Source organism: Bos grunniens, chromosome 28 (genome assembly GCF_055505025.1).
Source record: "Bos grunniens cultivar Pamir isolate PY7600 chromosome 28, Bosgru_T2T1.0, whole genome shotgun sequence".
In the NCBI taxonomy this organism is placed as follows: Eukaryota; Metazoa; Chordata; class Mammalia; order Artiodactyla; family Bovidae; genus Bos; species Bos grunniens.
Genome location: NC_141192.1, coordinates 36071001 through 36098661, shown reverse-complemented (window position 1 = coordinate 36098661; position 27661 = coordinate 36071001). Strand labels below are relative to the sequence as shown.

Below are 27661 nucleotides of genomic sequence, written 5' to 3'. Positions count from 1 at the left end.
ACATGACTTGGTGACTGAACCAACAATTTTTTTTTTTTAATATAAATTGCACTACAGTCAGATAACTCAAAAGACATATTTCCTTGGAATAAAATATTGTCTTATAGTTTTGCTAATGCAGAGGGCAGGAAAGGAAGTGTAATATTTTTATGCATCAAGTTTTCTCATGACCAATATGAATATTGCTGTATCAACTATAGTATAGGCATTCTCCCATTCTTTATGCTGCTGCTACTGCTAAGTCGCTTCAGTCGTGTCCAACTCTGTGCGACCCCATGGACTGCAGCCTACCAGGCTTCTCCGTCCATGGGATTCTCCAGGCAAGAACACTGGAGTGGGTTGCCATTTCCTTCTACAATGCATGAAAGTGGAAAGTGAAAGTGAAGTCGCTCAGTTGTGTCTGACTCTTGGTGACCCCATGGACTGCAGCCTACCAGGCTCCTCCATCCATGGGATTTTTCGGGCAACAGTACTGGAGTGGGGTGCCATTGCCTTCTCCATTCTTTATGCTAGCTGTTGGGTATTCTTTTACTAAGCATTGTATTTTGAAATACTTTTTATTTATAAACACTATTGTTTAAAATTCTTTTAGGATACATACACAGCTATTAGTTTTAAATTCAGAGTCTCAAAGCACAGCAAATTATCACATTTAAATTGCAGTCATATTTTTTTCAAAGTCTAGAAAATACAACTTGATGCTGTTTCTTATCCTACTTTTAAAATACATCTCTTTCAGACGATGGAAAAGCATGTTAATATTTTGTTTTCTGATTGAGTGAATTTTCTAATTTTTTATCATGAGGATAAATTTTAAATTGGCAGAAATTGGGCAGGATGACAGTGAGTATTAGTGATGGGATAGCAGTAAACAGTTCCTATGCCAAAAACAAGTAAATTTCAGAATTAGAAACCTGGGAAATTGCATCTCAATACTTAAAGTATGTTATGCTTTAAAATGAAAATCAACTGGTTTCTAATTATTTAGACTATGGTTTTGTAGGTATCAGTTATCCAGATCCTTTAGATTTTCTTCTAAATGAGTTTTTCTTGATACTGGTGCCTTTAACATAGCATTATATATACTTGATAGAATATAACATTTCTAATTAAAAAATATTATTTTTGTTTGAGAAAAACTAGGGCCTTTCTAGGGCTTTTCTGGTAGCTGAGATGGTAAAGAATCCACCTGCAATGTGGGAGACCTGGGTTTGATTCTTGGGTTGGAAAGATCCCATGGAGGTGGGCATGGTAACCCACTCCAGTATTCTTGCCTGAAGAATTCCATGGACAGGCGAGCCTGGCAGGCTATAGTCCATGGGGTCTCAAAAGAATCAGACATGACAGCAACTAAGCAGAACATAGGGCCTTTCTTACTGTTCCTTTTACAGGCATATAAGGAGAGAAAGTAAAGCTTCAGTCATCTATAGATTAAAAAGTAATAAAATTGTGGTTCACTGATGTGGAGAAATATTTGTTATTTATTTTAGGGGCCTTGATGCTCTCAGCAAAAAGGTGAAAGCTTCCACAGTAGACTTACCTATAGAGTCTGTAAGTCTGAGTCTGCAGGACCTTATTGGCTACTTCCACCCACCAGATGAGCATTTAGAGCATGAAGATAAGCAGAACAGATTACGAGCTCTGAAGAATAGGCAGAATCTCTTCCAGGAAGAGGTGAGTTTCTACCAACACTCATTTCTGTCTTTGGGAAACACTTCTTGGTGGGGGACATTCTCTATCTGTTTGACTTATCTGCGTATTGAGATACATATGAACAGGTGTGCAACTGTACAAGGGAAGAAGAGAATCAGGCCTTGGAGGAATCCTGCAATGGTTTTTATTACTCTCTCAATAAGTATTAATTTTAAAAGATGACACTCTTCACTCCTCTGGCAAAAGGCATTTTTATTTCACTGTCTGCTCAGCCTTCGGACACGACTGAAGCGACAGCAGCAGCAGCTCAGCCTTCACTCTGATCATTGTTGTGCTATAGTTTACTTTATGGTCATCATATAAAAAGAGACTCTCAATTTGTCTAAATGAACACAGCGGGTTCATTGGGGCTTCTCGGAAATGCCTCAGGACTCACTGGAGCTTTGTATTGGGGATGGAAGCTGTCTGGGAGAGGGCCACCTGGGGAGGCCGGCTCTAGGCTCCCTGCTGAGACAGAGCAATCCCTCTTTTTCTTTTTTGTATGTGTTAAGATTCTATATATGATTATATTTTACAGAAGTTCCACTGCTAAGCCATAATTTATAGGCAAGGAACAAAAGGACCGTGTGATGTATCTAATGGTCCTAACGCTAATGTTAGAACTAGTATTCAAGAATTTCCGTGGGAGGGTGTCAGAGTTGAGCTGGCAGATCGAGCAGATCAGCCTCTGTTCCCTTTCTTCTCAGTTCTCCCTGTACTAATGGACTATGTGGATCAGTGCATTTTTCTGAGTAAAAGTAACTAAGAGAAAAAAAAGAGTAATGGAGATTACTGAGCTCCCATAGTCCCCGGGTCTATATTCTTCTAGTTTTAAAGCTGTTTCCTAATTTTCCATCAAAAGCCATTGAAACTGATAACTAATTTTTGAGAATTTTTTTCACTGTGTACAACAGAAATAACCCACTTAGAGACCATAATATCAAGAAAGCACAGGAAATGTCAACATAAATATATAACAGCAATATGGAATCGTTGCCTGGAGTTATTTATTTTTGTACATGCCAAACTGCTGGGCATACCACACTCATTTTATATCTATAAGAACTAGAATGAAATACTGAGCTGTGAAATTTAAAAATATTGATTTGGATTACTGTATTTTTTTTTTTCAGTTTCTCATATAACACACTCTGGATGGGAACCTAGAAGTGTTCTTAGGGCCATGCTGCTGCTGCTGCTGCTGCTAGGTCACTTTAGTCGTGTCCGACTCTGTGTGACGCCATGGACGGCAGCCTACCAGGCTCCCCCGTCCCTGGGATTCTCCAGGCAAGAGTACTGGAGTGGGTTGCCATTTCCTTCTCCAATGCATGAAAGTGAAAAGTGAAAGTGAAGTCGCTCAGTCATGTCTGACTCTTAGCAACCCCATGGACTGCAGCCCACCAGGCTCAGAGCTCTGTCCATGGGATTTTCCAGGCAAGAGTACTGGAGTGGGGTGCCATTGCCTTCTCTGTCTTAGGGCCATAGTGCCTCTTAAATTCTTGATGTGAAGTAAGTTAATTTGTCAGCTCCTTATAGCTTTTCCATTCGTGTGCTTTGCCTCATTTTGACAATCTTGATCTAGAAATAATAATAAAAGTATAATTTGAAATGTAGATAGCTTCTTACAAAGTTTCTATAATGAATTTTTGATTTGCCTTAAATATCTTTCCATGAGCTTTCCTGTATTTAGTACATCTTCAATTTACTGTTAAAAAGTGATGATGATGATTGGTGGTGGTGGTGGTGATAATATCTTCCCTAAGAGTAAGGATCTCCTCTTATGTTTATGTGGGGGAGGAGAAAAATCATTTTCTTCTGTTCGACTTCATTGGTTGGGGCCCTGCAGGTTGCACCAACAAAAGATAGATGTACAAGTGAAGAACAAATAGAAGCTTACTAATGTATGCATTGTGTGTGTACATGGGAGTATTCAGTGATGAGTGACTCCAAATATCACCAACCAGAGTTCTTGGCCTTCCCCAGTCAGTAGAAATTGATCAGAGGCCAAACGAGGAATTCAGGCAAGGCTTTATTGGGGTCCCTGCTGTAGCACAGGGGAAGGGAGAACAAGCAACAGATTCCTTTGTTTGCTCACTCCATGAAGGAGGGGGACAACCTGATTCCTTACATGGGGCAAGGTAGCGTTGTATCCAGGAGTCAGGTGGGAGGGTTGGCTTAGATGGTTTGCCCTCCTCTTAAGTAATATTACATGTAGGGGACATGTGCAGCACCTTGATTTTGCTTCAGGCTCTTCAAAAGTGGCAGTTGAGTTTTTCAGTCTCTTTGTATCTTTTGTCTAGAATTTGTCCTGGCTGTGCATGTACGCAGTTGTTTTTAGTCCCATACCGTTTCCTTGTATTTTGTTGTCTAGAAGAGGTGTGTCCAGGTGCAAGCAAGCATTGAGGCAGAGGGTCCCGGGTCCCAGCCTGTCTCACAAGTGGTTAGAACTCAGGTTTATGTAGCATGCTAATTAAAAAAAAAAAAAAAAAAAACAATTTGTAGAGAAGTGATAAGACAAAGGAAAGGAATTTTGAGCTTCTGGGAGCAACAAATTGTCAGAAGGTAAATACAAGGTGGAAACTAATGGATAATAATGACTGGTGTGATGCATAGATTATTCTGTGCAGGCTCTGGACTGATAATAGACTGGCATTGTCTCAGACGTCCTCCTGTCCTTCTGGTGGAGTGGAGAAGGGTAGGAATTATTCGTGTCTGATTTTTCTCAATGGCCTTCAGCCCCAATATTCCTTATGCTGAAGTGGCTTATTTTGGGGTGGCACTCTCTGAACCTCTTCACTCACAGTAGAATGCTTTTTTGATGTGGTTAATCAACCTACTATTAAACCTTGCAATTTATTGCAGTAAGTAAGAAATACATATTTTTATTAGTTCTGTTTCTGTTTGAGAATAGCACTCAGGATTTAAAAACCATTTGAAATAGTTCAAGAACATTTTATTTCACATGCAAGTGTGTTTCTTCCTGTTCTTTGAATAAATGATCTCAATGTTCTTTATGATTAACAGACTTACTTTAAGCCAGACGTTTAAAAAAAAAAATCAACTTAACAATTTCTTTTTTTTTTTTTTTGCCTGTGAGCCGAATCACAGTTTCTGATGGTTGTCTTTCTACCTTTCCAGGGAATGATCAACCTTGTGCTCGAGTGTATAGACAGGCTGCATGTGTATAGCAGTGCTGCACACTTCGCTGATGTTGCTGGGAGAGAAGCAGGGGAATCTTGGAAATCGATTCTGAATTCTCTGTATGAGTTGCTGGGTAAGAAGTATGATTGGCTTTTCAAGGCAACTGAGTTTGTCTATTCAACATGATCCTGTAACAGTTACAGCAGCTTTATAACTTGCTCCTTAATTGAGGCTTTTCATGTTTTATTATTGCACTAAAGCAAACGATGTTTAGTATTAATATTTAAATCTATTTCTGAGCATGAAAGATGGCCGTAGCTGTAGATTGACTTTTGATTAAAAGAGGAGAGTCGTCTAGGGTATAGTTTTGTGAGCGAGGGGACTCTAAAGGGATGCATATTAAATACTTCCTTTTTGATTCTGAAGTTCGTCCCACATGAGCCCATCTTCTCACCATTCCATCTTGTTAGGGATCTCCTTTAAGCTTGTGGAGATCTGTATCTGCACCTTCCAGGTGCGCTTGGCATACACTCAGCAAAAATTGCAGTAGTTTATTCTGTGTTCCTCTTTGCTCTTTACAGACATTCATAATGTGGTTGATGGCTTTAACATGGTGATTTATGTCACAGGCTTAGCATAACATATTATTCTTATCATATATTCTCACTTCTTTTGGATACTTTTTTTTTAAATTTTATTTTATTTTTAAACTTTACAAATTGTATTAGTTTTGCCAAATATCAAAATGAATCCACCACAGGTATACATGTGTTCCCCATCCTGAACCCTCCTCCCTCCTCCCTCCCATACCATCCCTCTGGGTCGTCCCAGTGCACCAGCCCCAAGCATCCAGTATCGTGCATCAAACCTGGACTGGCAACTCGTTTCATACATGATATTATACATGTTTCAATGCCATTCTCCCAAATCTTCCCACCCTCTCCCTCTGCAACAGAGTCCATAAGACTCAGTGTCTCTTTTGCTGTCTCGTACACAGGGTTATTGTTACCATCTTTCTAAATTCCATATATATGCGTTAGTATACTGTATTGGTGTTTTTCCTTCTGGCTTACTTCACTCTGTATAATAGGCTCCAGTTTCATCCACCTCATTAGAACTGATTCAAATGTATTTTTTTTATGGCTGAGTAATACTCCATTGTGTATATGTACCACTGCTTTCTTATCCATTCATCTGCTGATGGACATCTAGGTTGCTTCCGTGTCCTGGCTATTATAAACAGTGCTGCGATGAACATGGGGGTACACGTGTCTCTTTCCCTTCTGGTTTCCTCAGTGTGTATGCCCAGCAGTGGGATTGCTGGATCATAAGGCAGTATTTCCAGTTTTTTAAGGAATCTCCACACTGTTCTCCATAGTGGCTGTACTAGTTTGCATTTCCACCAACAGTGTAAGAGGGTTCCCTTTTCTCCACACCCTCTCCAGCATTTATTGCTTGTAGACTTTTGGATCGCAGCCATTCTGACTGGTGTGAAATGGTACCTCATTGTGGTTTTGATTTGCATTTCTCTGATAATGAGTGATGTTGAGCATCTTTTCATGTGTTTGTTAGCCATCTGTATGTCTTCTTTGGAGAAATGTCTATTTAGTTCTTTGGCCCATTTTTTGATTGGGTCATTTATTTTTCTGGAGTTGAGCTGGAGGAGTTGCTTGTATATAGCCAAAGCCATCTTGAGAAAGAAGAATGGAACTGGTGGAATCAACCTACCTGACTTCAGGCTCTACTACAAAGCCACAGTTATCAAGACAGTATGGTACTGGCACAAAGACAGAAATATAGATCAATGGAACAAAATAGAAAGCCCAGAGATAAATCCACGCACATATGGACACCTTATCTTTGACAAAGGAGGCAAGAATATACAATGGATTAAAGACAATCTCTTTAACAAGTGGTGCTGGGAAATCTGGTCAACCACTTGTAAAAGAATGAAACTAGAACACTTTCTAACACCATACACAAAAATAAACTCAAAATGGATTAAAGATCTAAATGTAAGACCAGAAACTATACAACTCCTAGAGGAGAACATAGGCAAAACACTCTCTGACATACATCACAGCAGGATCCTCTATGACCCACCTCCCAGAATATTGGAAATAAAAGCAAAAATAAACAAATGGGACCTAATTAACCTTAAAAGCTTCTGCATATCAAAGGAAACTATTAGCAAGGTGAAAAGGCAGCCTTCAGAATGGGAGAAAATAATAGCAAATGAAGCAACTGACCAACAACTAATCTCAAAAATATACAAGCAACTCTTTTGGATACTTTTGTTGTCATCTTCTCCTTCATAGTAATGTTCTCTTCTTCCACTTCTTCATTTTTTATGTTGTTTTTGCCTTTTAAATGTGTCTTAGAAAATAAACTTTACTTGTAACTGTTGGGTATAGCAAGAAAGTTCCAGATCAACTGATAGAAGGTCATAGCCCCATGTTTATTGCAGCTACACCTTCCTTTTGGTTTCTTTATCAAAGATGGAGGAAACAAAGTTTTCTTTGTAGTTCCCTCCAGGTTGAAATGCTATATTCTATTATTTTACTCATTCTCTGAACACAGCATCACACATCTCATACACTGGTAGCCTACACGTCTGGTACATAGCTGGTGTTCAATAGATATTTGAGATGTAAACCTCAAGATCGTGTTGAGAACCTGGTATTATAGGTTTCTGGTTAATTTCTCAGTTCTTCCTCTTGTCTCCACCAATATTTATTTCAGACTCCAGGAAGCCCTCACACACACAGTCAGCATTTTCATTGACTCTCCGATACTTGAAATACAACTTCATATTCTAGAATAAGAAGAATACTTGAGTATTCTTGAAATCCTCAAGCCCCATGGCTGGTCTGTCCCTTCCCGTTCCCCTGTGACCTCAGTCATTTTATCTGTAGTCTCTCAGTCCTACCTAGGTCTTTATCTCTAATCCAGCACTGTCCTTTCAGACTGTCTAGAATTATTTTGTATCAGAGATTTTATATGCAGTAAATGTATATTTATTTGTAATATATGCTATACATTGCATATGCATATATAGGGTATGTATTTCTTAAATATATGCATTTATTTCCTTAATTCTTTGCATCCTTTTTGATTAAGGGAGGATTTAAAGGAGCTACATTAAATCCATTTAAGGGACTTAAAACTGACATAACTAGAACCCCCTAAAACTCACATCGTAATGGAAAATAATAGCATAATAACAACATATGTAACTAAGATAGCATACAATGATTTCAGGCAATGCATGTTTTGTGGCTTTCAAATTGATTTTTTCATGCAACAAGAGACATAAATTCTCAATATACTTTCTACTCGTACACACACACACACACTCTTAACTATAACTTATATTTTCACACTGCTATTCCTGAGAAGATTTTTGTTAATCTGCTACTCCTGTGTGTGTATATGTGTGTAGGTATGTGTATATAATTAGGAAGCTTTTCTGAAGATATATATGTGTGCATATATATATATATATATAAAATTAAGGATCTTCTGAATATATACATACATACACACACACACGCACACACACACACACACACATATATATATATATTCCTTTTCCCTTTTGCATATTTTCCCAAGTGTCTTGCCTCTTAATTCCTTATACAGTATTCTGAAGGGGCATCCTTGGTAACAGAGACTGTGTCCTGTTGGGGGAACGTGGAATCCAGTGGATGTGGGTTTCAATAGAAGCTTCATTCATTCATCAGAGATTAATTGGCTGCCTGATATGGGAAATATTCTAATCTGGGAAGTGAGGTACAGTTGTGAGCAGCATATATTCTCTGCTGTCATGAATCTTATGGTTGAGTAAGAGAGAGACAGGTGGTATAAATAGCAAAGCTAGCCACAGTGCTGTGTAGTTACTGCATTTAATGCCTTTAATGATAAATAATATCATTAAAAATAAACAGGTGGGAATTTAATAAAATATGCAGTCTATATGAAAGACAAAGGCTTAGTTTCTGTAATATAATTTTCATAAATCTATAAGAAAATATCATGTAACAGAAAAACAGACCACTAACACCAATGGACACTGTATAGAACAATGAATAAAATAACAGATTTTCCACATGACAAATAAGGAACTGGAAATTAAAATAAGCAGAGATCATATTTCATTTATTAGATTGGCATAGACAAAATGGTAATACCCATCATTGGGGAAAATGTTGAGTAGGATCTTCTTGGTGGGAGTATAAATTGATGAAAATTTAAAAAACCAAGCAAGCCTCAGTCAACAGTATATACAAAACTTTAAATGTGTATGTCCTTTTACTCTCAGAATTTCCACTTTAAGAAATACAGTCTAGAGACATATTTCTACAAGTGTGGAAAGGATATCCACTGAAAAATTATTTATAAATAGCATAAAATTGAAAACAATTTTTCTATCAACAGGGAATTGGTTATATAAGTAATAATATACCTATAGAGTATAAAACTGTGTTATCATTGAAAATTGAGAAAAGTATACCATTTGAAAAATTGTATGAAACAGGCTAGACTGCTGATCTTTTTAGTATGGCAATGTAGGATATGATATTAAGTAAAAAAACAAAAAAAGCAAGATGCTTACTGTATGTATAGTTAGATTCCAATTACATACAATTAAAAATATGTAGAGTAAGATACATTCATGTGTATACAGTGGATATTTCTGAAAGGATGCCCAGAAGACTGTTCAGTAGCTGCTCCTTGGGAGAGAGTTCTTTTACTTGTCTCTGTGTAATAATAAACATGTTCTTAATCTGTCTGCATGTGTTATTCATTTGTTTTGGGCTGTGCTGGTTCTCCATTGCTGCATGAACTTTAAATGATGGCAGCAAATGGGAGCTACGCTCTAGTTGGCTGTGAGAGGCCTTCTCATCGTGGCGACCTCTCCCGCTGTGGGACACAGGCTTTGGGGCACAGGCTCAATAGTTGTGATGCACGGGCTCCATTCTCCATGGCATGTGGGATCCTTCTGGATCAGAAATTGAGCCCATGTCTCCTGCATTGGCAGGCAGACTCTTTATCACTCGGGGAAGTGTTATATGTATTACTTTTATTGTTGAAAAAAATAGATTAACAGAAATGTGTAATGCTAGATAATTGATAATGAAAAGAAAGCTAATTTATTCTTTCTAGTTGAGTTAAAAGATAGAATATTTATGTAACTGCATATAAATAGAATATTTCTCAGTATACACATGGTTTAATAATGGTTCAGATCAGATCAGTTGCTCAGTCATGCCTGACTCTTTGCGACCCCATGAATCGCAGCACGCCAGGCCTCCCTGTTCATCACCAACTCCTGGAGTTCACTCAGACTCACGTCCATCGAGTCAGTGATGCCATCCAGCCATCTCATCCTCTGGTGTCCCCTTCTCTTCCTGCCCCCAATCCCTCCCAGCATCAGAGTCTTTTCCAATGAGTCAACTCTTCGCATGAGGTGGCCAAAGTACTGAAGTTTCAGATTTAGCATCAGTCCTTCCAAAGAAATCCCAGGGCTGATCTCCTTTAGAATGGACTGGTTGGATCTCCTTGCAGTCCAAGGGACTCTCAAGAGTCTTCTCCAACACCACAGTTCAAAAGCATCAATTCTTTGGTGCTCAGCTTTCTTCACAGTCCAACTTTCACATCCATACGTGACCACAGGAAAAACCATAGCCTTGACTAGACGAACCTTTGTTGGCAAAGTAATGTCTCTGCTTTTGAATATGCTATCTAGGTTGGTCATAGTAATGGTTGGTTCAGGTGAATAGAATTATGAGATTTGTCACTTTGTTCAACTTCGATTTGTCACTTTGACTACTCTTCATTTTCTGTTTTTATTATAGTGAACACTGATTTCATGACCAGGAAAAAATAGTGAATAAAATCTTATTTGACATAAGAACCATTTGACACCAATAGTTTTTACTGAAGTTGATGTAATCATATAATAGGTAAACCTGTATATGTAAGTGTTTATTTTGCCTTGGCTGGAGAATTCTCCGATTGTCAGCAATACTTTGAGTTCAACAATATATTTATGTCATTGTTCCTCTTTACCCTACTATCAGAAAGTTTGGTTTAACCATCAGTAACTTCAGCTTAATTAAGCCTCCTCCTCATTCTTGCAGAAAGGTAGACAGTAGAGTCTCTCGTGTAGTTATGTATAAAATACACCTTTTACTTCAGCAGTTTTGTTTAGCTTGGAGAGAAAAGGGAGATGGAGGGAATGATAATCTATAACAATTTAAAAATTTGATGTGAATATATTTAATATGTGTTTTAGATACAGAATGACAAAAGTAGATTGCCATCTGGAAGACCTGGGGATCTTACAGACACTGATATTCATAGTTTGAAAAGCATCACTGGGACATGCTTTCATACATCTTTTTTGGCATCCACACAATTAATCTGCAGGAGGCTTACAAGCCAGGATAATTTTCTAAAAATGTCTAAAAAATGCTCTTTGGTAAACTCTCTCTGTGAATACTCATTTTATGAAAATTCAGAGTATAAAACAAACAGGGTAGACATCTTCTCTTTTAGGAAGGCATAAGTTACCAGTTTCTGAATCTTTAAAGACTGAGGAAGGGTAGAGCAAGGAAAGATTTTTGCAGATCCAGAGTATTTTCCCAGTATCTTAGGGACACAGATTTTCCTAAATGCCCTAAAACACTGTGGGAAGGCAGTCAAGGGGTAGAAAAGAAGGGCATTGGCTTCAAACACACTCAAACCAGATATTACCCTGGCAATCATACTTACAGTTTTTTCTCATCTTGTTCTCAGGAAACCCTAAAAAGACATTTCATTACCAAGACACATTACTTTTTTTCCAACTTGGTAATGATCTCATGGCTATGAAATGAAAGTCATTAATTTTGATAGGAATTCATTATCTAATCAAGCTTGTGAGATTCCTGTTTTCTTAATTTGCTTGTATACTACCATGACCCTGCCCTTCTAAACTTTCTAGACAGAATTCCAGCAGGAAAAGATTGTGGGGGAGGGGGGCTGCATAGCTCAGGACCTGAGCACAGACTCAGGGATCAAAACTGTCTGGCTTTAAGTCTTGGCTCCACTGTGAGCTGTGTGTGCACGAAGAGCCTTTTCGTCTCCTTTACAGGAAAGCTGGGGACTTCCCTGGTGGTCCAGTGATTAAGACTCCGTGTTTCCAATGCACGAGATCTATCCTTGATCAGGGAAGTAGATCCTACATTCTGCAACTAAAGATCTCGCATGCCACAGTGAAGACTGAAGATCCCATGTGCTGCAACAAAGATCTGGGGCAGCCAAATTAATTAATATTTTAAAATATTATATAAGAAAGTTGCTGTTCTCACCCCTCAGGGTAGAGAGAGGGGAGAAGATAGCAAATTCCCCATCTCTGGCAATAAGGGTGCCCTTCTACTTCCAGATGCAGGGAATGGAGGTGAATCTTTCATGTGAGAGATTTATTTCCTGCTTTTAGGGAGACAGATGGGGGAATCAGAGTGTCCATCTTGCTTTGGCCATTTCTTAAGTAACTTTAATTCAAAATACTCAATCATCCATGGAGGCACATTTTGGCGCAGCCTGCTCTGGGCCCTCACAGACTACTGTCTTAAATTCTCCAACAACATTCTGATGGGTTTTTTGTTGGTTTGTTTATGGTTGACAAGACTTAAGAGCACCTGAACATTTTAAATATCCTTCTGGATTCTAGTTCTATTTCCTCCCCATTTGTCAGTGTTGTTTAAGGCCTGTTCTCATAGTATTTCTAGGTTTTGAATGTAAATTCCAAGAAGGAATATAGTTTGGTTTTTTGTTGTGTCTCCAGCACCTAGAATAGTCCTTGATACAAAGCAGATAGTATTTATTGAATAATTTTTAAAATTTTATTATATTAAGATGGGCTCAATAAAGGACAGAAATGGTATGGACCTAACAGAAGCAGAAGATATTAAGAAGAGGTGGCAAGAATACACAGAAGAACTGTACAAAAAAGATCTTTATGACCCAGATAATCATGATGGTGTGATCACTGACCTAGAGCCAGACATCCTGGAATGTGAAGTCAAGTGGGCGTTAGAAAGCATCATTATGAACAAAGCTAGTGGAGGTGATGGAATTCCAGTTGAGCTACTTCAAATCCTGAAAGATGATGCTGTGCAAGTGCTGCACTCAATATGCCAGCAAATTTGGAAAACTCAGCAGTGGCCACAGGACTGGAAAAGGTCAGTTTTCATTCCAATCCCAACAAAAGGCAATGCCAAAGAATGCTCAAACGACCGCACAATTGCAGTCATCTCACATGCTAGTAAAGTAATGCTCAAAATTCCCCAAGCCAGGCTTCAGCAATACGTGAACTGTGAACTTCCAGTTGTTCAAGCTGGTTTTAGAAAAGGCAGAGGAACCAGAGACCAAATTGCCAACATCTGCTAGATTATGGAAAAAGCAAGAGAGTTCCAGAAAAACATCTCTTTCTGCTTTATTGACTATGCCAAAGCCTTTGACTGTGTGGATCACAATAAACTGTGGAAAATTCTGAAAGAGATGGGAATACCAGACCACCTGACCTGCCTCTTGAGAAATCTGTATGCAGGTCAGGAAGCAACAGTTAGAACTGGACATGGAAAAACAGACTGGTTCCAAATAGGAAAAGGAGTACGTCAAGGCTGTATATTGTCACCCTGTTTATTTAACTTCTATGCAGAGTACATCATGAGAAACGCTGGGCAGGAAGAAGCGCAAGCTGGAATCAAGATTGCTGAGAAAAATATCAATAACCTCAGATATGCAGATGACACCACTCTTATGACAGAAAGTGAAGAGGAACTAAAAAGCCTCTTGATGAAGGTGAAAGAGGAGAATGAAACAGTTGGCTTAAAAGTCAACATTCAGAAAATGAAGATCATGGCATCCGGTCCCATCACTTCATGGGAAATAGATGGAAAACAGTGGAAACAGTGTCACACTTTATTGTTTTGGGCTCCAAAATCACTGCAGATGGTGACTGCAGCCATGAAATTAAAAGACGCTTACTCCTTGGAAGAAAAGTTATCACCAACCTGGATAGCATATTGAAAAGCAGAGACATTACTTTGCCAACAAAGGTCCGTCTAGTCAAGGCTATGGTTTTTTCAGTGGTCATGTATGGATGTGAGAGTTGTATTGTGAAGAAGGCTGAGCGCTGAAGAATTGATGCTTTTGAACTGTGGTGTTGGAGAAGACTCTTGAGAGTCCCTTGGACTGCAAGGAGATCCAACCAGTCCATTCTGAAGGAGATCAGCTCTGGGATTTCTTTGGAAGGAATGATGCTGAAGCTGAAACTCCAGTACTTTGGCCACTTCATGTGAAGAGTTGACTCATTGGAAAAGACTCTGATGCTGGGAGGGATTGGGGGCAGGAGGAGAAGGGGACGATAGGATGAGATGGCTGGATGGCATCCCTGACTCGATGGACGTGAGTTTGAGTGAACTCCGGGAGTTGGTGATGGACAGGGAGGCCTGGCATGCTGCGATTCATGGGGTCGCGAAGAGTCGGACACAACTGAGTGACTGAACTGAACTGAACTGATTGAAGGATAATTACTTTACAGAATTTTGTTTAAAGTGAGCGTTTTCTTGGAATTCTATAAATCTTCTAATCCATCTGTAATTTTCTGATTTTATATTTTGAGAAATTCTGAATTAGAGTTTAAAATACAAAAGCATGAGGACATGGAGATGTTAGGATACTAATAAGCAATGTAGAATATTGTTAATAATGGTCTTTCAATACCTTCAAGTATTACTTGTATTTCATATTCTGATTGGATAACAGTTTAAAGATTTAAAGATTTTTGTTGTTCAGTCATGTCCAACTCTTTGTGGCCCCGTGGACTGCAACACATCAGGCTTCCCTGGCCCTCACCAGCTCAAACTCATGTGCATTGGGTCAGTGATGCCATCCAACCATCTCCTCCTGTGTCATTCCCTTCTCCTTCTGCCTTTAATCTTTTCCGACATCAGAGTCTTTTCTAATGAGTTGGCTCTTTATATCAGGTGGCCAAAGTATTGGAACTTCAGCTTCAGCATCAGTCCTTCCAATGAATATTCAGAACTGATTTCCTTTACCATTGACTGGTTGGATCTCCTTGCAGTCCAAGGGACTCTCAAGAGTCTTCTCCAACACCGCAGTTCAAAAGCATCAATTCTTCGGCGCTCAGCCTTCTTTGTGGTCCAATTCTCACATCCATACATCACTACTGGAAAAACCATAGCTTTGACTAGACTGACCTTTTTGGCAAAGTAATGCCTCTGCTTTTGAATATGCTATTTAGGTTGGTCATAAGTTTTCTTTCAAGGAGCAAGTGTCTTTTAATTTCATGGCTGTGGTCACCATCTGCAGTGGTTTGGGAGCCCCCCAAAATAAAATCTGTCACTGTTTCTGTTGTTTCCCCATATAGTTTTTTTTTTTTTTATTCAGTCAACATCAGAAAAAATTCAGTGAACATGCATGTCCTTTATGAAACTTAGTTCAAAGTGTGCTTATAGTATTTAAGTTTTACTGTACTTAACCACTGATCTTACTCCATAAGAGACTAAATACCATTTATTCCTTAAGAGATAACATACATGGTAAGTTTCAGAGAATGCTCAAGGTTATAGTAAGACAGAGTATCTGATCTAAAGGAGCTTAAAATGTACTCAAAGAAGACCTGCAGACAATTGTATTATATTCACACTTTATTTAAACTTATATTTGCAGCGCCAACCATAGCGCCTGATGCACTTATGTTAATATTTCTTAAATAAATGAGGAAAAGTAGTCTGATGGGTGAAAGGTTTTAACTTTCCTTCAGGCCAATTAGCCAACAATGACAAGAGTATTTTAAGGTATAGCATGCATGTCTTACTTTGAAGAAACAACATTTGTCTTGAGTTTGTTTGTTTCTGTACTTAGAAGCACCTTGTAAATTTGCCATTTTCTTTGGACATGAGAGCGGCTCTCTGGATTTCCCTTTTGGCTCGGCTGGTAAAGAATCCTGCAGTGCAGGAGACCTGGGTTTGATCTCTGGGTTGGGTAGATCCCCTGGGGAAGGGAAAGGCTACCCACTCCACTCCAGTATTCTGGCCTGGAGAATTCCATGGACTGTATAGTCCACGGGGTCGCAAAGAGTCGGACATGACTGAGCGACTTTCACTTTCACTATAGCATTAAACACATGTAAACCACTTTACGCATCCACATGCACACACAAACAATAGCAAATCCCTGCTATTGGACTTCAGCTGTGGCCTGATCCCTGAGGTTTCGTTGGCTTGGTCCATGTTCCAGCTTCATGAGCTGAGATGGGCTTAAGACTTGCCTTTGATATCTGTACACTTTGGGGGGGTTATTTGGTTACACTGTCTCCCACTTTCATACTTCTTTCTTATTATCTAATGTTTCTCTGAGGTTACATAGTATCTTAGTTATAGACTATCACCCCCTCACTCATATACACTTCCATTCTATTGAACAATTGTGAGTCATTTATTTATTTTTTTATTTATAGAATTTATTACGCCTTCAGAAAGTCCTTGTGCAGGATCATATCACAGGGCATGACTTTTTCCTCCTAACTTCATTCATCTCCCCTCCCCCATTTTATTTTTTATTTTTTTGGCCACACATGTGGCACGTGGGATCTTGGTTCTTGAAGCAGGGATTGAAACCCTGCTCCCTGCAGTGGAAGTGCAGAGTCTTAAGAGTCTTAACCACTGGACCACCAGGTCTGTCCTTTCCCCCCTGCTATAGAATAAGAAAATTTCCCCCTTTGACCCAGGGAGTCCCACACTTATCAATCAAGGTCTGTTTCCATCCCAGGCACCTACCAGAAGCTTTTTCTCAAAAAATCAGCTCTTACCGTCTAAGGAATATTCTAAAAAATAATATTCCTTCATTCTGTGTACATACTTACATCAAAATGGGCTCATATTCTCCATATCCTTATATAGCATTTGTTTCCACTGACTTCTATATTGTGGGCATCTTTCCTTGGCAGTAACTATAAGCTGTCATCAGGCTTTAGTGGATGTATTCTACCCAACTGATGGGATGTGTCATCATTTATTTAGCCCACATTCAAGCTGTTTTCAAAGCTTTGCTATTATAAACAGTGTTAGGAAGCGTGTTCTTGCATTTCTCTGTATACTTTTTCATTACTTTAGAAACTCCCTTAACTGATTTCTTCAAGACTAACTTGCTGAATTTAGTAGATCACACTTTATCTGTAAAACATACTCTGCATGTGCACACACATGTACACTTGTCTGGATAATGTTGCAGAGGCATTCTAATAGAGTTAAGTTTTTTTTTTTTTTAGAAGTACATACATTTTCAGAGTCTATGATGATCATCATATGTTTCACCTTTGACTTATTCTAACATATTTCTCTCTCATTGGAGTAATGAACCCACAACAAACTGTGGAAAATTCTTAAAGAGATAGGAATACCAGACCACCTGACCTGCCTCCTGAGAAATCTGTATGCAGGTCAGGAAGCAACAGTTAGAACTGAACATGGAACTACAGACTGGTTCCAAATTGGGAAAGGAGTATACCAAGCCTGAATATTGTCACCCTGCTTATTTAACTTATATGCAGAGTACATCATGAGAAATGCTGGGCTGGATGAAGCAAGCTGGAATCAAGATTGCTGGGAGAAATATCAATAACCTCAGATATGCAGATGACACCACCCTTATGGCAGAAAGTGAAGAAGAACAAAGGAGCCTCTTGATGAAATTGAAGAGGAGAGTGAAAAAGTTGGCTTAAAACTCAACATTCAGAAAACTAAGATCATGGCATCTGGTCCCTTCACTTCATGGCAAACAGATGGAGAAACAGTGGAAACAGTGACAGACTTTATTTTTTGGGGCTCCAAAAGCAGTGCAGATGGTGATTGCAGCCATGAAATTCAAAGATGCTTGCTCCTTGGAAGAAAACTTATGACCAACCTAGACAGCATATTAAAAAGCAGAGACATTACTTTGCCAACAAAGGCCCGTCTAGTCAAGGCTATGGTTTTTCCAGTGGTCATGTATGGATGTGAGAGTTGGACTATAAAGAAAGCTGAGCCCTGCAGAATTGATGCTTTTGGACTCTGGTGTTGGAGAAGACTCTTGAGAGTCCCTTGGACTGCAAGGAGATCAAGCCTATTATTGGTAAAGGAAATCAGTCCTGAATATTCATTGAAAGGACTGATACTGAAGCTGAAGTTGCAATACTTTTGCCACCTGATGCGAAGAACCGACTCATTCGAAAAGACCCTGATGCTGGGAAAGATTGAGGGTAGGAGAAGAAGGGGACGACAGAAGATGAGATGATTAAATGGAATTACTGTCTTGATGGACATGAGATTGAGTAAACCTGGGAATTGGTGATGGACAGGGGGGCCTGGCATGCTGCAGTCCAAGGGGTTGCAAAGAGAGACTGAACTGAACTGAACACACTACTGATTCAGTTCAGTTCAGTCGCTTAGTTGTGTCCAGCTCTGTGGACCCCATGAATCGCAGCACGCCAGGCCTCCCTGTCCATCACCAACTCCTGGAGTTCACTCAAACTCAGGTCCATTGAGTTAGTGATGCCGTCCAGCCATCTCATCCTCTGTCGTCCCCTTCTCCTCCTGCCCCCAATCCCTCCCCTTCTCCTCCTGCCCCCAATCCCTCCCAGCATCAGAGTCCTTTCCAATGAGTCAGCTCTTCGCATGAGGTGGCCAAAGTATTGGAGTTTCAGCTTTAGCATCAGTCCTTCCAAAGAACACCCAAGGCTGATCTCCATTAGAATGGACTGGTTGGATCTCCTTGCAGTCCAAGGGACTCTCAAGAGTCTTCTCCAACACCACAGTTCAAAAGCATCAGTTCTTCAGTGCTCAGCTTTCTTCACAGTCTAACTCTCACATCCATACATGACCACTGGAAAAACCATAGCCTTGACTATTAGCCTAGACGGACTGATAGTTATTTATAAATTGCCTCCTTGTATAAGATTTGGGGATATGTATTCATAGCTAAGAGTTTCCTTTAGTTTTCTGATATGCATACCCTCTTTATTAGGTGTAGATAGCAAAGTTATGCTGTCTTGATAAAATATATTGGAAGGGTTTTCTTAGTTTCTTTACTTTGGAACAGTTTAACATAGCAGTGACTTATTTCCTGAATTTAGAAAAAATGTTTTTGACTTTGACATACTTCTAAATATTACTCATTGTTTGTTATTCTATTTAGATTTTCTTCTTTGGGTCAATTTTCATGAAAAAATTATTTGAAAGTCATCCTTTTTCTAAATGTTTAAAAATTTCAGTACAGCAATAAGTGGCTGTGTATGATTCCTGCTCCTCTTAATTATGTCCTTTTTTTTTCTTGATTAAAGTTATTGGCATTTAGCTTATATTTTGAAGGGAGGGAGTCCTTGAGAGTGTTGATCAGTCCTATTATTTCAATTTATTACATAGATCACTTCTACTATTTCTAACTTATTTTTTTTATTTCTAACTTATTAATGTCTACTTTTATTGCTCTATTTCTTTTTTCTGTTCTACTTATTTTTTATATTCTCTTTGAATGTTTTGGAAGGAATGTTTAGTTAACATTTTTCACTCTGTTAATAGCAATTCAGTTCAGTCACTCAGTCACGTCAGAATTTTTGTGACCCTACAGAGTGCAGCACGCCAGACTTCCCTGTGCATATTCAACTCCTGGAGCTTACTCAAACTCATGTCCATCGAGTCAGTGATGGCATCCAACCGTCTAATCCTCTCTCGTCCCCTTCTCCTGCCTTCAATCTTTCCCAGCATCAGGGTCTTTTCAAATGAGTCAGCTCTTCGCATGAGATGGCCAAAGTATTGGAGCTTCAGCTTCAGCATCAGTCCTTCAAATGAATATTCAGGACTGATTTCTTTTACCATTGACTGGTTGGATCTCCTTGCAGTCCAAGGGACTCTCAAGAGTCTTCTCCAACACCACAGTTCAAAAGCATCAATTCTTCGGTGCTCAGTCTTCTTCACAGTCCAACTCTCACATCCATACAGGACTACTGGAAAAACCATAGCTTTGACTAGACGGACCTTTGTTCGCAAAGTAATGTCTCTGCTTTTTAATATACTGTCTAGGTTGTTCGTAAGTTTTCTTCCAAGGAGGAAGTGTCTTTGAATTTCATGGCTACAGTCCCCATCTGCAGTGATTGTGGAGCCCCCAAAAATAAATTTTGCCACTGTTTCCATTGTTTTCCCATCTATTTGCCATGAAGTTATGGGACCAGATGCCATGATCTTAGTTTTTTGAATGTTGATTTTTAAGCCACCTTTTTCACTCTCCTGTTTCAGTTTCATCAAGAGGCTCTTTAGTTCTTCTTTGCTTTCTGCCATAAGGATGGTGTCATCTGCATATCTGAGGTTATTGATATTTCTCCTGGGAATCTTGATTCTAGCTTGTGCTGCATCCATCCTGGCATTTCTCATGATGTAGTCTGCATATAAGTTAAATAAGCAGGGTGACAATATACAAGCTTGACATAATCTTTTCCCGACTTGGAACCAGTCTGTTGTTCCATATTCAGTTCTAACAGTTTGCTATGATCCACACAGTCAAAGGCTTTGGCATAGTCAGTGTTGCAGAAATAGATGTTTTTCTGGAACTCTTTTGCTTTTTTGATGATCCAACCTATGTTGGCAATTTGCTCTCTGGTTCCTCTAACTTTTCTAAATCCAGCTTGAACATCTGGAGGTTCACAGTTCTTGTACTGTTGAGGCCTGGCTTGAAGAATTTGGAACATTTCTTTGCTAGTGTTTGAGATGAGTACAATTGTACGGTAGTTTGAACATTCTTTTGCATTGCCTTTCTTTGGGATTGGAATGAAAACTGACCTTTTCCAGTCCTGTGGCCACTGCTGAGTTTTCCAAATTTGCTGGCATAGTGAATGCAACACTTTCACAACATCATCTTTTAGGATCTGAAATAGCTCCACTGGAATTCCGTCACCTTCACTAGCTTTGTTCGTAGTGATGTTTCCTATCGGGAGACCCAGGTTCGATTCCTGAGTCAGGCGGATCCCCTGGAGAAGGAAATGGCAATCCACTCCAGTACTCTTGCCTGGAAAATCCCATGGACGGAGGAGCCTGATAGGCTACAGTCCATGGGGTCGCAAAGAGTTGGACAGGACTGAGGGACTTCACTTTCACTTTCACTTGACTTCACATTCCAGGATGTCTGGCTCTAGGTCAGTGATCACACCATCGTGATTATCTGGGTCATGAAGATCTTTTTTGTACAGTTCTTCTGTGTATTCCTGCCACCTCTTCTTAATATCTTCTGCTTCTGTTAGGTCCATACCATTTCTGTCCTTTATCGAGCCCATCTTTGCATGAAATGTTCCCTTGGTATCTCTAATTTTCTTGAAGAGATCTCTAGTCTTTCTCATTCTATTGTTTTCCTCTATTTCTTTGCATTCATCACTGAGGAAGGCTTTCTTATCTCTTCTTGCTATTCTTTGGAACTCTGGTTACTGGCTCTTATTGGTTCCAGAGCTGGAGAAGAGCCTAAGTAATTGAATGCATCACCTTGTAATATTTGTACAAATGTTATTGAATGCATCACCTTGTAATATTTGTACAAATGTTATGGGGCTGCATTCACAAATGAGCTTTTCTTATGTAGTTGAACAAACCTAAGCCTTCTTGTCTTTTGTGTCATTATTGCTTTTGTTCCTCTCAGGCCAGGTAACAGCTTTTGGGAGGAAAAAAGATGAAATATGAAGTATTTTAGTTTCATTGAACCCTGTTGCTCTTAACAAGGAGATGAACAGGTGGCATTCTCAAACTTCAGTTCTTTAAACTACCTCCTGGCACTACCAGATTTTAAAATTGTGATTTTTTTCTTATAGGAACATATTTTTCACATTAAATATATTATATGTAAAATTAAAAAAAATAAACTGAGTAGCAAATAAAAAAAAATAAAAGTGAAAAACAAAAAAACTAACAAACAAAAAAAAACATCATTTGCCATTTTTAAGCAGTTATACAGTTTCTGAACAATCTTATGGGCATAAGAGTAGAACTTACATAAAATATTTACCATATTTCCTTTAAAATAACTGAATGATTTAGAAATGAGTTTTTTTTTTTTTAATTTATTTATTTTAATTGGAGGCTAATTACTTTACAATATTGTATTGGTTTTGCCATACATCAAATGAATCCACCATGGATGTACACATGTTCCCCATCCTGAACCCCCCTCCCAGTACCATCCCTCTGGGTCATCCCAGTGCACCAGCCCCAAGCATCCTGTATTCTGCATTGAACCTGGACTGGTGATTCATTTGTTATATGATATTATACATGTTTCAATGCCATTCTCCCAAATCATCCCACCCTCTCCCTCTCCCACAGAGTCCAAAAAGACTGTTCTATACATCTGTGTCTTTTTTTGCTGAGAAATGAGTTTTAAATTGAGTATATCAATTAGGTTGAAAGATATCATAAAGGTCACATAGGCATTTCAGATAAAATGGGTTCTTTGGTTCGAGAGGTGTAGAAGACACTACTAGGTTAAAAAAAAGTTGAAATAGGTAACTTTACTGCAGAAAGTAGTTTCTAGAGTCTTTCGTATGCATTGTGAATCTCTAAATGGAAAGAAGAGATGTGGGGTGGGGGGAAGGTTTTCAAACTCATTAGCCATCTGCCCTCACACCCTGTTTTTTCCTATAAAAATTTGATGATACATCTTTGTAGGTTTGTTACACTTACCTGTTGTGTCTTCTAGTATCTTGTGCTACTTTTTCAGAAAAACTGATGTTCTCTTAACTTCTTCATTATATAGGTGAGAAAATTGAACTCTAAGGAAATTAAATAATTTTTCACAGCTAATTAAAAGCAATGAGTATTAGAACCCAAGTGGGGAAAATCCCAGGACTAGTTTTTACATTACCCTTCATTATTACTTGAAATATGAAATGTTACTTTCTCAAAATGTATTTCTTCTAATAAGCAGTGTTTTTACAGTCCCCATTAATAAATATCAGTTCAATTTTATGTGTATGTGTGTGTTTGTGTGTGTGTGTGTGTGTGTATTTGTATGTGTTTTTGGTATAAAATTAATGTATTATGTTTTTGATCCAATATTTTGTGCCTACTATGGGCTTACTTTGGTTTTGAATTAGAAAATCACATAACCGTAAAATCTGCTTTTTCTTTTGCAGCGGCATTAATTAGAGGAAATCGTAAAAACTGTGCTCAATTTTCTGGCTCCCTTGACTGGTTAATCAGCCGACTGGAAAGACTGGAAGCTTCTTCTGGTATGTTTTCCAATATCTCCTTTTTATGATATAGTATACCTTTTTTTCTATTTTATGTCATTTAAGACATACAAACAGATTCAATTTTTACTGATGGCTGAAATCATTGGTATTTTCATTAATTATTTCTGAAAAGCAATGTAAGAGTATCTTCATCATTTACATTTATAAAAGAATGAAGTTCAGAAAGCCACTGAAGTGCCAGAATTCTCATTATTTTTCAAATCAACTCTTCCTAATGTACTAATACATTGGTGGTTTAGTCATTAAGTGGTGTCCGACTCTTGTGACCCCATGGACTCTAGCCTGCCAGGCCCCTCTGTCCATGGAATTCTCCAGGCAAGAATATTGGAGTGGGTTACCATTTCCTTTTCCAACTTAGCACCTTACAATACTCTACAGATAAAAATATTTGTTTGGGTGAATTGTTTTTGTTTTTTAGTTTAAGTGAATTTAATTTGAAAAAAAATAGATTGGTTTGGAATTCCCATTTAAAATTTTTCTTTAATTATGTGGACAGATTGGGGAAAAAAAATGGGTTTCTAAATCATATAGGATAATAGTTTATTTTTTAATTTTTTTGAACAATAGTATTTTTATTCAGAGTCAAATCATAATATGTGATTATTGTTACTAAGTTGGAAGATACAAAAGCATAGAAATGCTTTTTCAAAAGTTAATCATGTTCCCATCAACCAGAGATATTTACTGTTAGCATTTAATAGCATTTAACTTGCTATTCCAAGTCTTCATTCCTTTTACTTTGTATTGAAATTTGTATTTCTATAGAAAAGTTTGTAAATATAAGTGTACAGATCAGTTCGTTTTCACAAATAGGATGTATTTGTGTAACAACCGGTTAACAAACAGAATATTATCACCTATCAGAAACATACCCTGGAACCTTCTTCCAGAACCTTCTTCCACTCATTCACTCCTCTGCCCCAGCACCTAAGTATTAATGTCATAGATTTATTCTGCCAATTTTTGAACTCTGTGTAACTGGAATCATGCAGAATAAATTTTTGTGTGTCTGCTTTCTTTCATTCAGTATATTTGTGAGATTCAGTCACTAATTTATTTTAAAGGGCTTTAGTAAATACAAATAGAAGTCTGCATCATTGTAAAATAGTTAAAGACCATACAATCAGATATGTCTGTGTCTAACAAGAATGTTATTTTTGTATTGATGATGTGGAGATGTACGCATGCATTCTGTGGTACAGCAGTTTGCCTCAAGGACATCCCAAGCTGAGTCTCTTGCTCCTACGTCAGTTCACGTAGTATTCCATTAGTTGCTCTTCTATAGTACTAATGCCCACTTCTGTTACTTATATTTCCTCTCCATTGCCTATACTAGTGGTGAACTCCTTCAAGTCGGGGGCTCAGTTTTATTCATCTTTGTGTTCTTTGCATCTACCATACTGTCTGGCACCTAGTAGGTACTTTATAGCATTTGTTGAATGAATGGTTAAATTCACTTAAGAAAATACTTCTCAATACAGAAATAATTCCATGGCTGTGTATGATAGAGACCCATTCAGGGACATGTTTGTTGAAGTTGAATGACTAGAGAGATAGAAGTACAGATGGTTGTGGTCAAAGGAGGTTGGTTTTAAGTCAGAGAACAGAATTTCACAGTTTAAGATTGAATAACTTAGAAATCTAATGTAAGAGAAATTTGAGTAACACTGAGTTCTAAGGCATTGCTGGATCATTGGGTGACAAAAATAAAAAAGCAGATTGTTGAGATAAAAAGGTATAATAATTATGAGACAAAGATTTCAGGGTACCACAGTGTGAGTGAGATGACTATGAATCAATATAGAATATATTCATTAAGGAAAAACTGAATAGCTACTATGAGGAAGTGATCAGATAGTAGTAAGATGATGGCAGGGATTGCAAAAATGGATAAATTCTTGATTCAAAGCATCTAGAGTTATTGGCAAGTTCCAGTGTATACAAAAAAGAGTATGCTGGTGTCTTTCACTGGCCCAGGGAGCATGTAGAAAGAGAAAGGAACAGAGCAACCTTCAGCATGAAGTATGAGTTCTATACGTTGCTTCACTTTTTAAAATATGCGCAGCAAAAAGAAAAAAAAAAAACTCAAAGGAAAAGGGGAGAAAGAGAAGGAAAAAACAGAGCAGAGTATCCTTTGACCTTTTTAACAAACAAAACTTGGGTCCACTTGTCCTCACACAGTAAAGCCAGTCTATGGACACTGGGTTGGATTGAACCAACATTAAATAAATCCATCATTTATTGCAGGATGCAAGGCTGGTGGAATGGGCAGCTCACACTCCAAAGTGTGAGTGTGATGGCTTTCAGGGAAGCCATCAACAAAAGTGGGGGTGGGAGCTGCAGAGTGCATGATCAGCTCATGCACAGTTGTCAGATTGGTTGGCATCAAGGCGAAGTTTCCAGCATCATCAACCTTATTGTTTCAAACAGTATAGAGTCTATATGATTGTGGTCAGCAGTTTTCATCTGGTTGGTGTCTGCTTCCTGTAAAAACAACTTAGGAATGTATGTCAGGTCTTTATCTTTTGGGATCTGGGAGTTTGGTGATTCAGCCATATGAAGGATTTGTCGTCTAAATTGTTACCAGTTTCCCAATTCAATGCTATTCTTTTTTTTTTTTTTTTTAACATCTTCACATTTCTGAATCATTAACTATTTTTTTTAATGTTAAAAGTCACATAATATACAATTTTAACCATATTTTACTGTACAATTCAGTGGTATTAATTTCATACAAATGGTAAAACTCTCACCATCATCTGTCTCCCAAATTTTTCACCTTCCTAAGCTGAAATTCTGCCCCATTAAACACTTAGCTCCCTATCTCCCCTCTCTACCCCACCCCTAGCCTCTGGCTTCTGACATTTACCAGTGTGCTTTTATGAATTTGGATTTTGCTGGTGAATCTATTACTGCAAAGCAGAAATACAGACACAGATGTAGAGAACAAATGTATGGACACCAAGCAGCTGTGAGGGGTATGAATTGGAGATTGGGATTGACCTGACTACTACATATGAAGTTGGATGGCTGGTGAGGGTCCACTGTATAGCGGAGGTGGAAAAAATACAATCTCTTTTTAGGATATATATTAAGTTAACCTTAAAAATGCATTCAAGTATACATTAGTTACAGACAATACTATTTGATTCCTAATCATTAACTCTTTTAAGACTTAATGGAGGCCTGAGAGACTAAAGCAAAAGCCTTTTTACTTCAGAGAACAGGGACATCGAGACTGGTATATGGTTTCAAGCTCAGCCACACAGAGTCCACTGTTTAGTATTCAATTCAGTCAGTTAAAGGCACGGATCTATTGGCTGCACATCCCTACTTGATGTGATCATTTCCCAATCCAGCTGCTAGTAGCAGATATTTCTACTTAAAATAGAAGCCTTGTGCTCAGAGAAGGCAAACTGAAAGTCAGGAGTAGGAAGGGTCCTTAGAGAATGCTTCCCCTCACATTCTCACTTTGGAGGAAGAAAATTGAGGCACAAAACCTTGCAATGACTGCTTTGAAATGCTGGAATTAACTTTTATAGCCAAGATGAAAACCAGCTCCCTCATATCAGGCTTGAAATATTAATATGTTCACTATGCCTGATAGCCTCCTATATTTTAAGTATCTAAAATATTTTTCACGAAACAAGTGAAAAACAAATATTTTTCTCTACTGTGGAGAGTAGTACAAGTTTCAGTGAACTCTTTTTTCCCCCCCTAGAGGAAGTAGAACATTGCTCAGTTTTTAAAATAGACAGAAACAATAAAGCTCTGCATATATATGTGTGTCCTCACACAGAAATAATATAAATGTATTTCAGTCATGCTGTATTGTTTACTGAGTGCTTCCACATGCATCATCTTATTTTCTCTCTATCTGGGATTGCTGAACACACATGCCCCGCTGCTTGTCAGTCTCCCAACTGTGTTAGTAGCTTCTGTATCAGAATATGAGCAGCAGAGCAGAGCTGGGGGTCTGACAGCTGTCACTTGCCTTCAGAAAAGGGCAGTGGACAAAACTCAAAATAAACTTGTGCACACTTAAGTAGAAAGCTGTGAAGTCTTGAGAAGAGTCAGCAGGAGGATGTGTTAATGAAAAAAGCTTACCTAGTTTAGGTTCCACCAGAAGTAGACCTTGAGACAAGGATCGAAAGGCAAGTTTATTTGCAATTTGAGTGGATGTGAGACAGGTAGAGAGGGTATGTTGGTAAAGCAAGTTACACCCATGGGTACTTGAGGCTTTTGTTTTTCTGGTGTGAGGGGGAATTCTGCAAACACCTGCATTAACATTATCCCACCTGAGAGGCGAGGGAGTTGGAGTATTCATAACCAGTTTGTCTTCTGTAGTTGAGTGGCGCTGTCTCCTGAGGACATTAATTGTAGGGCTCCTCTAGCTGCTGCTGGAGTCAGAGCAAATCTTAAAACAAAGAAATGCGGAGTCTGGCAGTTCAAAGTAGGCAGCGTTCACCAAATAGAGAAGGTGAGAGT

The 27661-nt window shown here is 38.5% G+C and overlaps 1 protein-coding gene across 13 annotated transcripts in view; it reads left to right on the top strand.

The window, feature by feature from the left end:
• The window catches only part of RYR2 (ryanodine receptor 2), an 820811-nt gene that overhangs the window by 413073 nt on the left and 380077 nt on the right, over positions 1 to 27661 (top strand). For all 13 annotated transcript variants that reach the window (XR_015157121.1, XR_015157120.1, XR_015157122.1 and 10 more), the window contains exons 15-17: positions 1491 to 1674; positions 4831 to 4966; positions 23054 to 23149. Coding sequence is in view for 10 of the 13 variants with exons in the window: in XM_086382784.1 (XP_086238910.1) it covers positions 1491 to 1674; positions 4831 to 4966; positions 23054 to 23149 (416 nt within the window). In the remaining 3 variants the exon portion in view is untranslated. The remainder of the gene's footprint in view (positions 1 to 1490; positions 1675 to 4830; positions 4967 to 23053; positions 23150 to 27661) is intronic.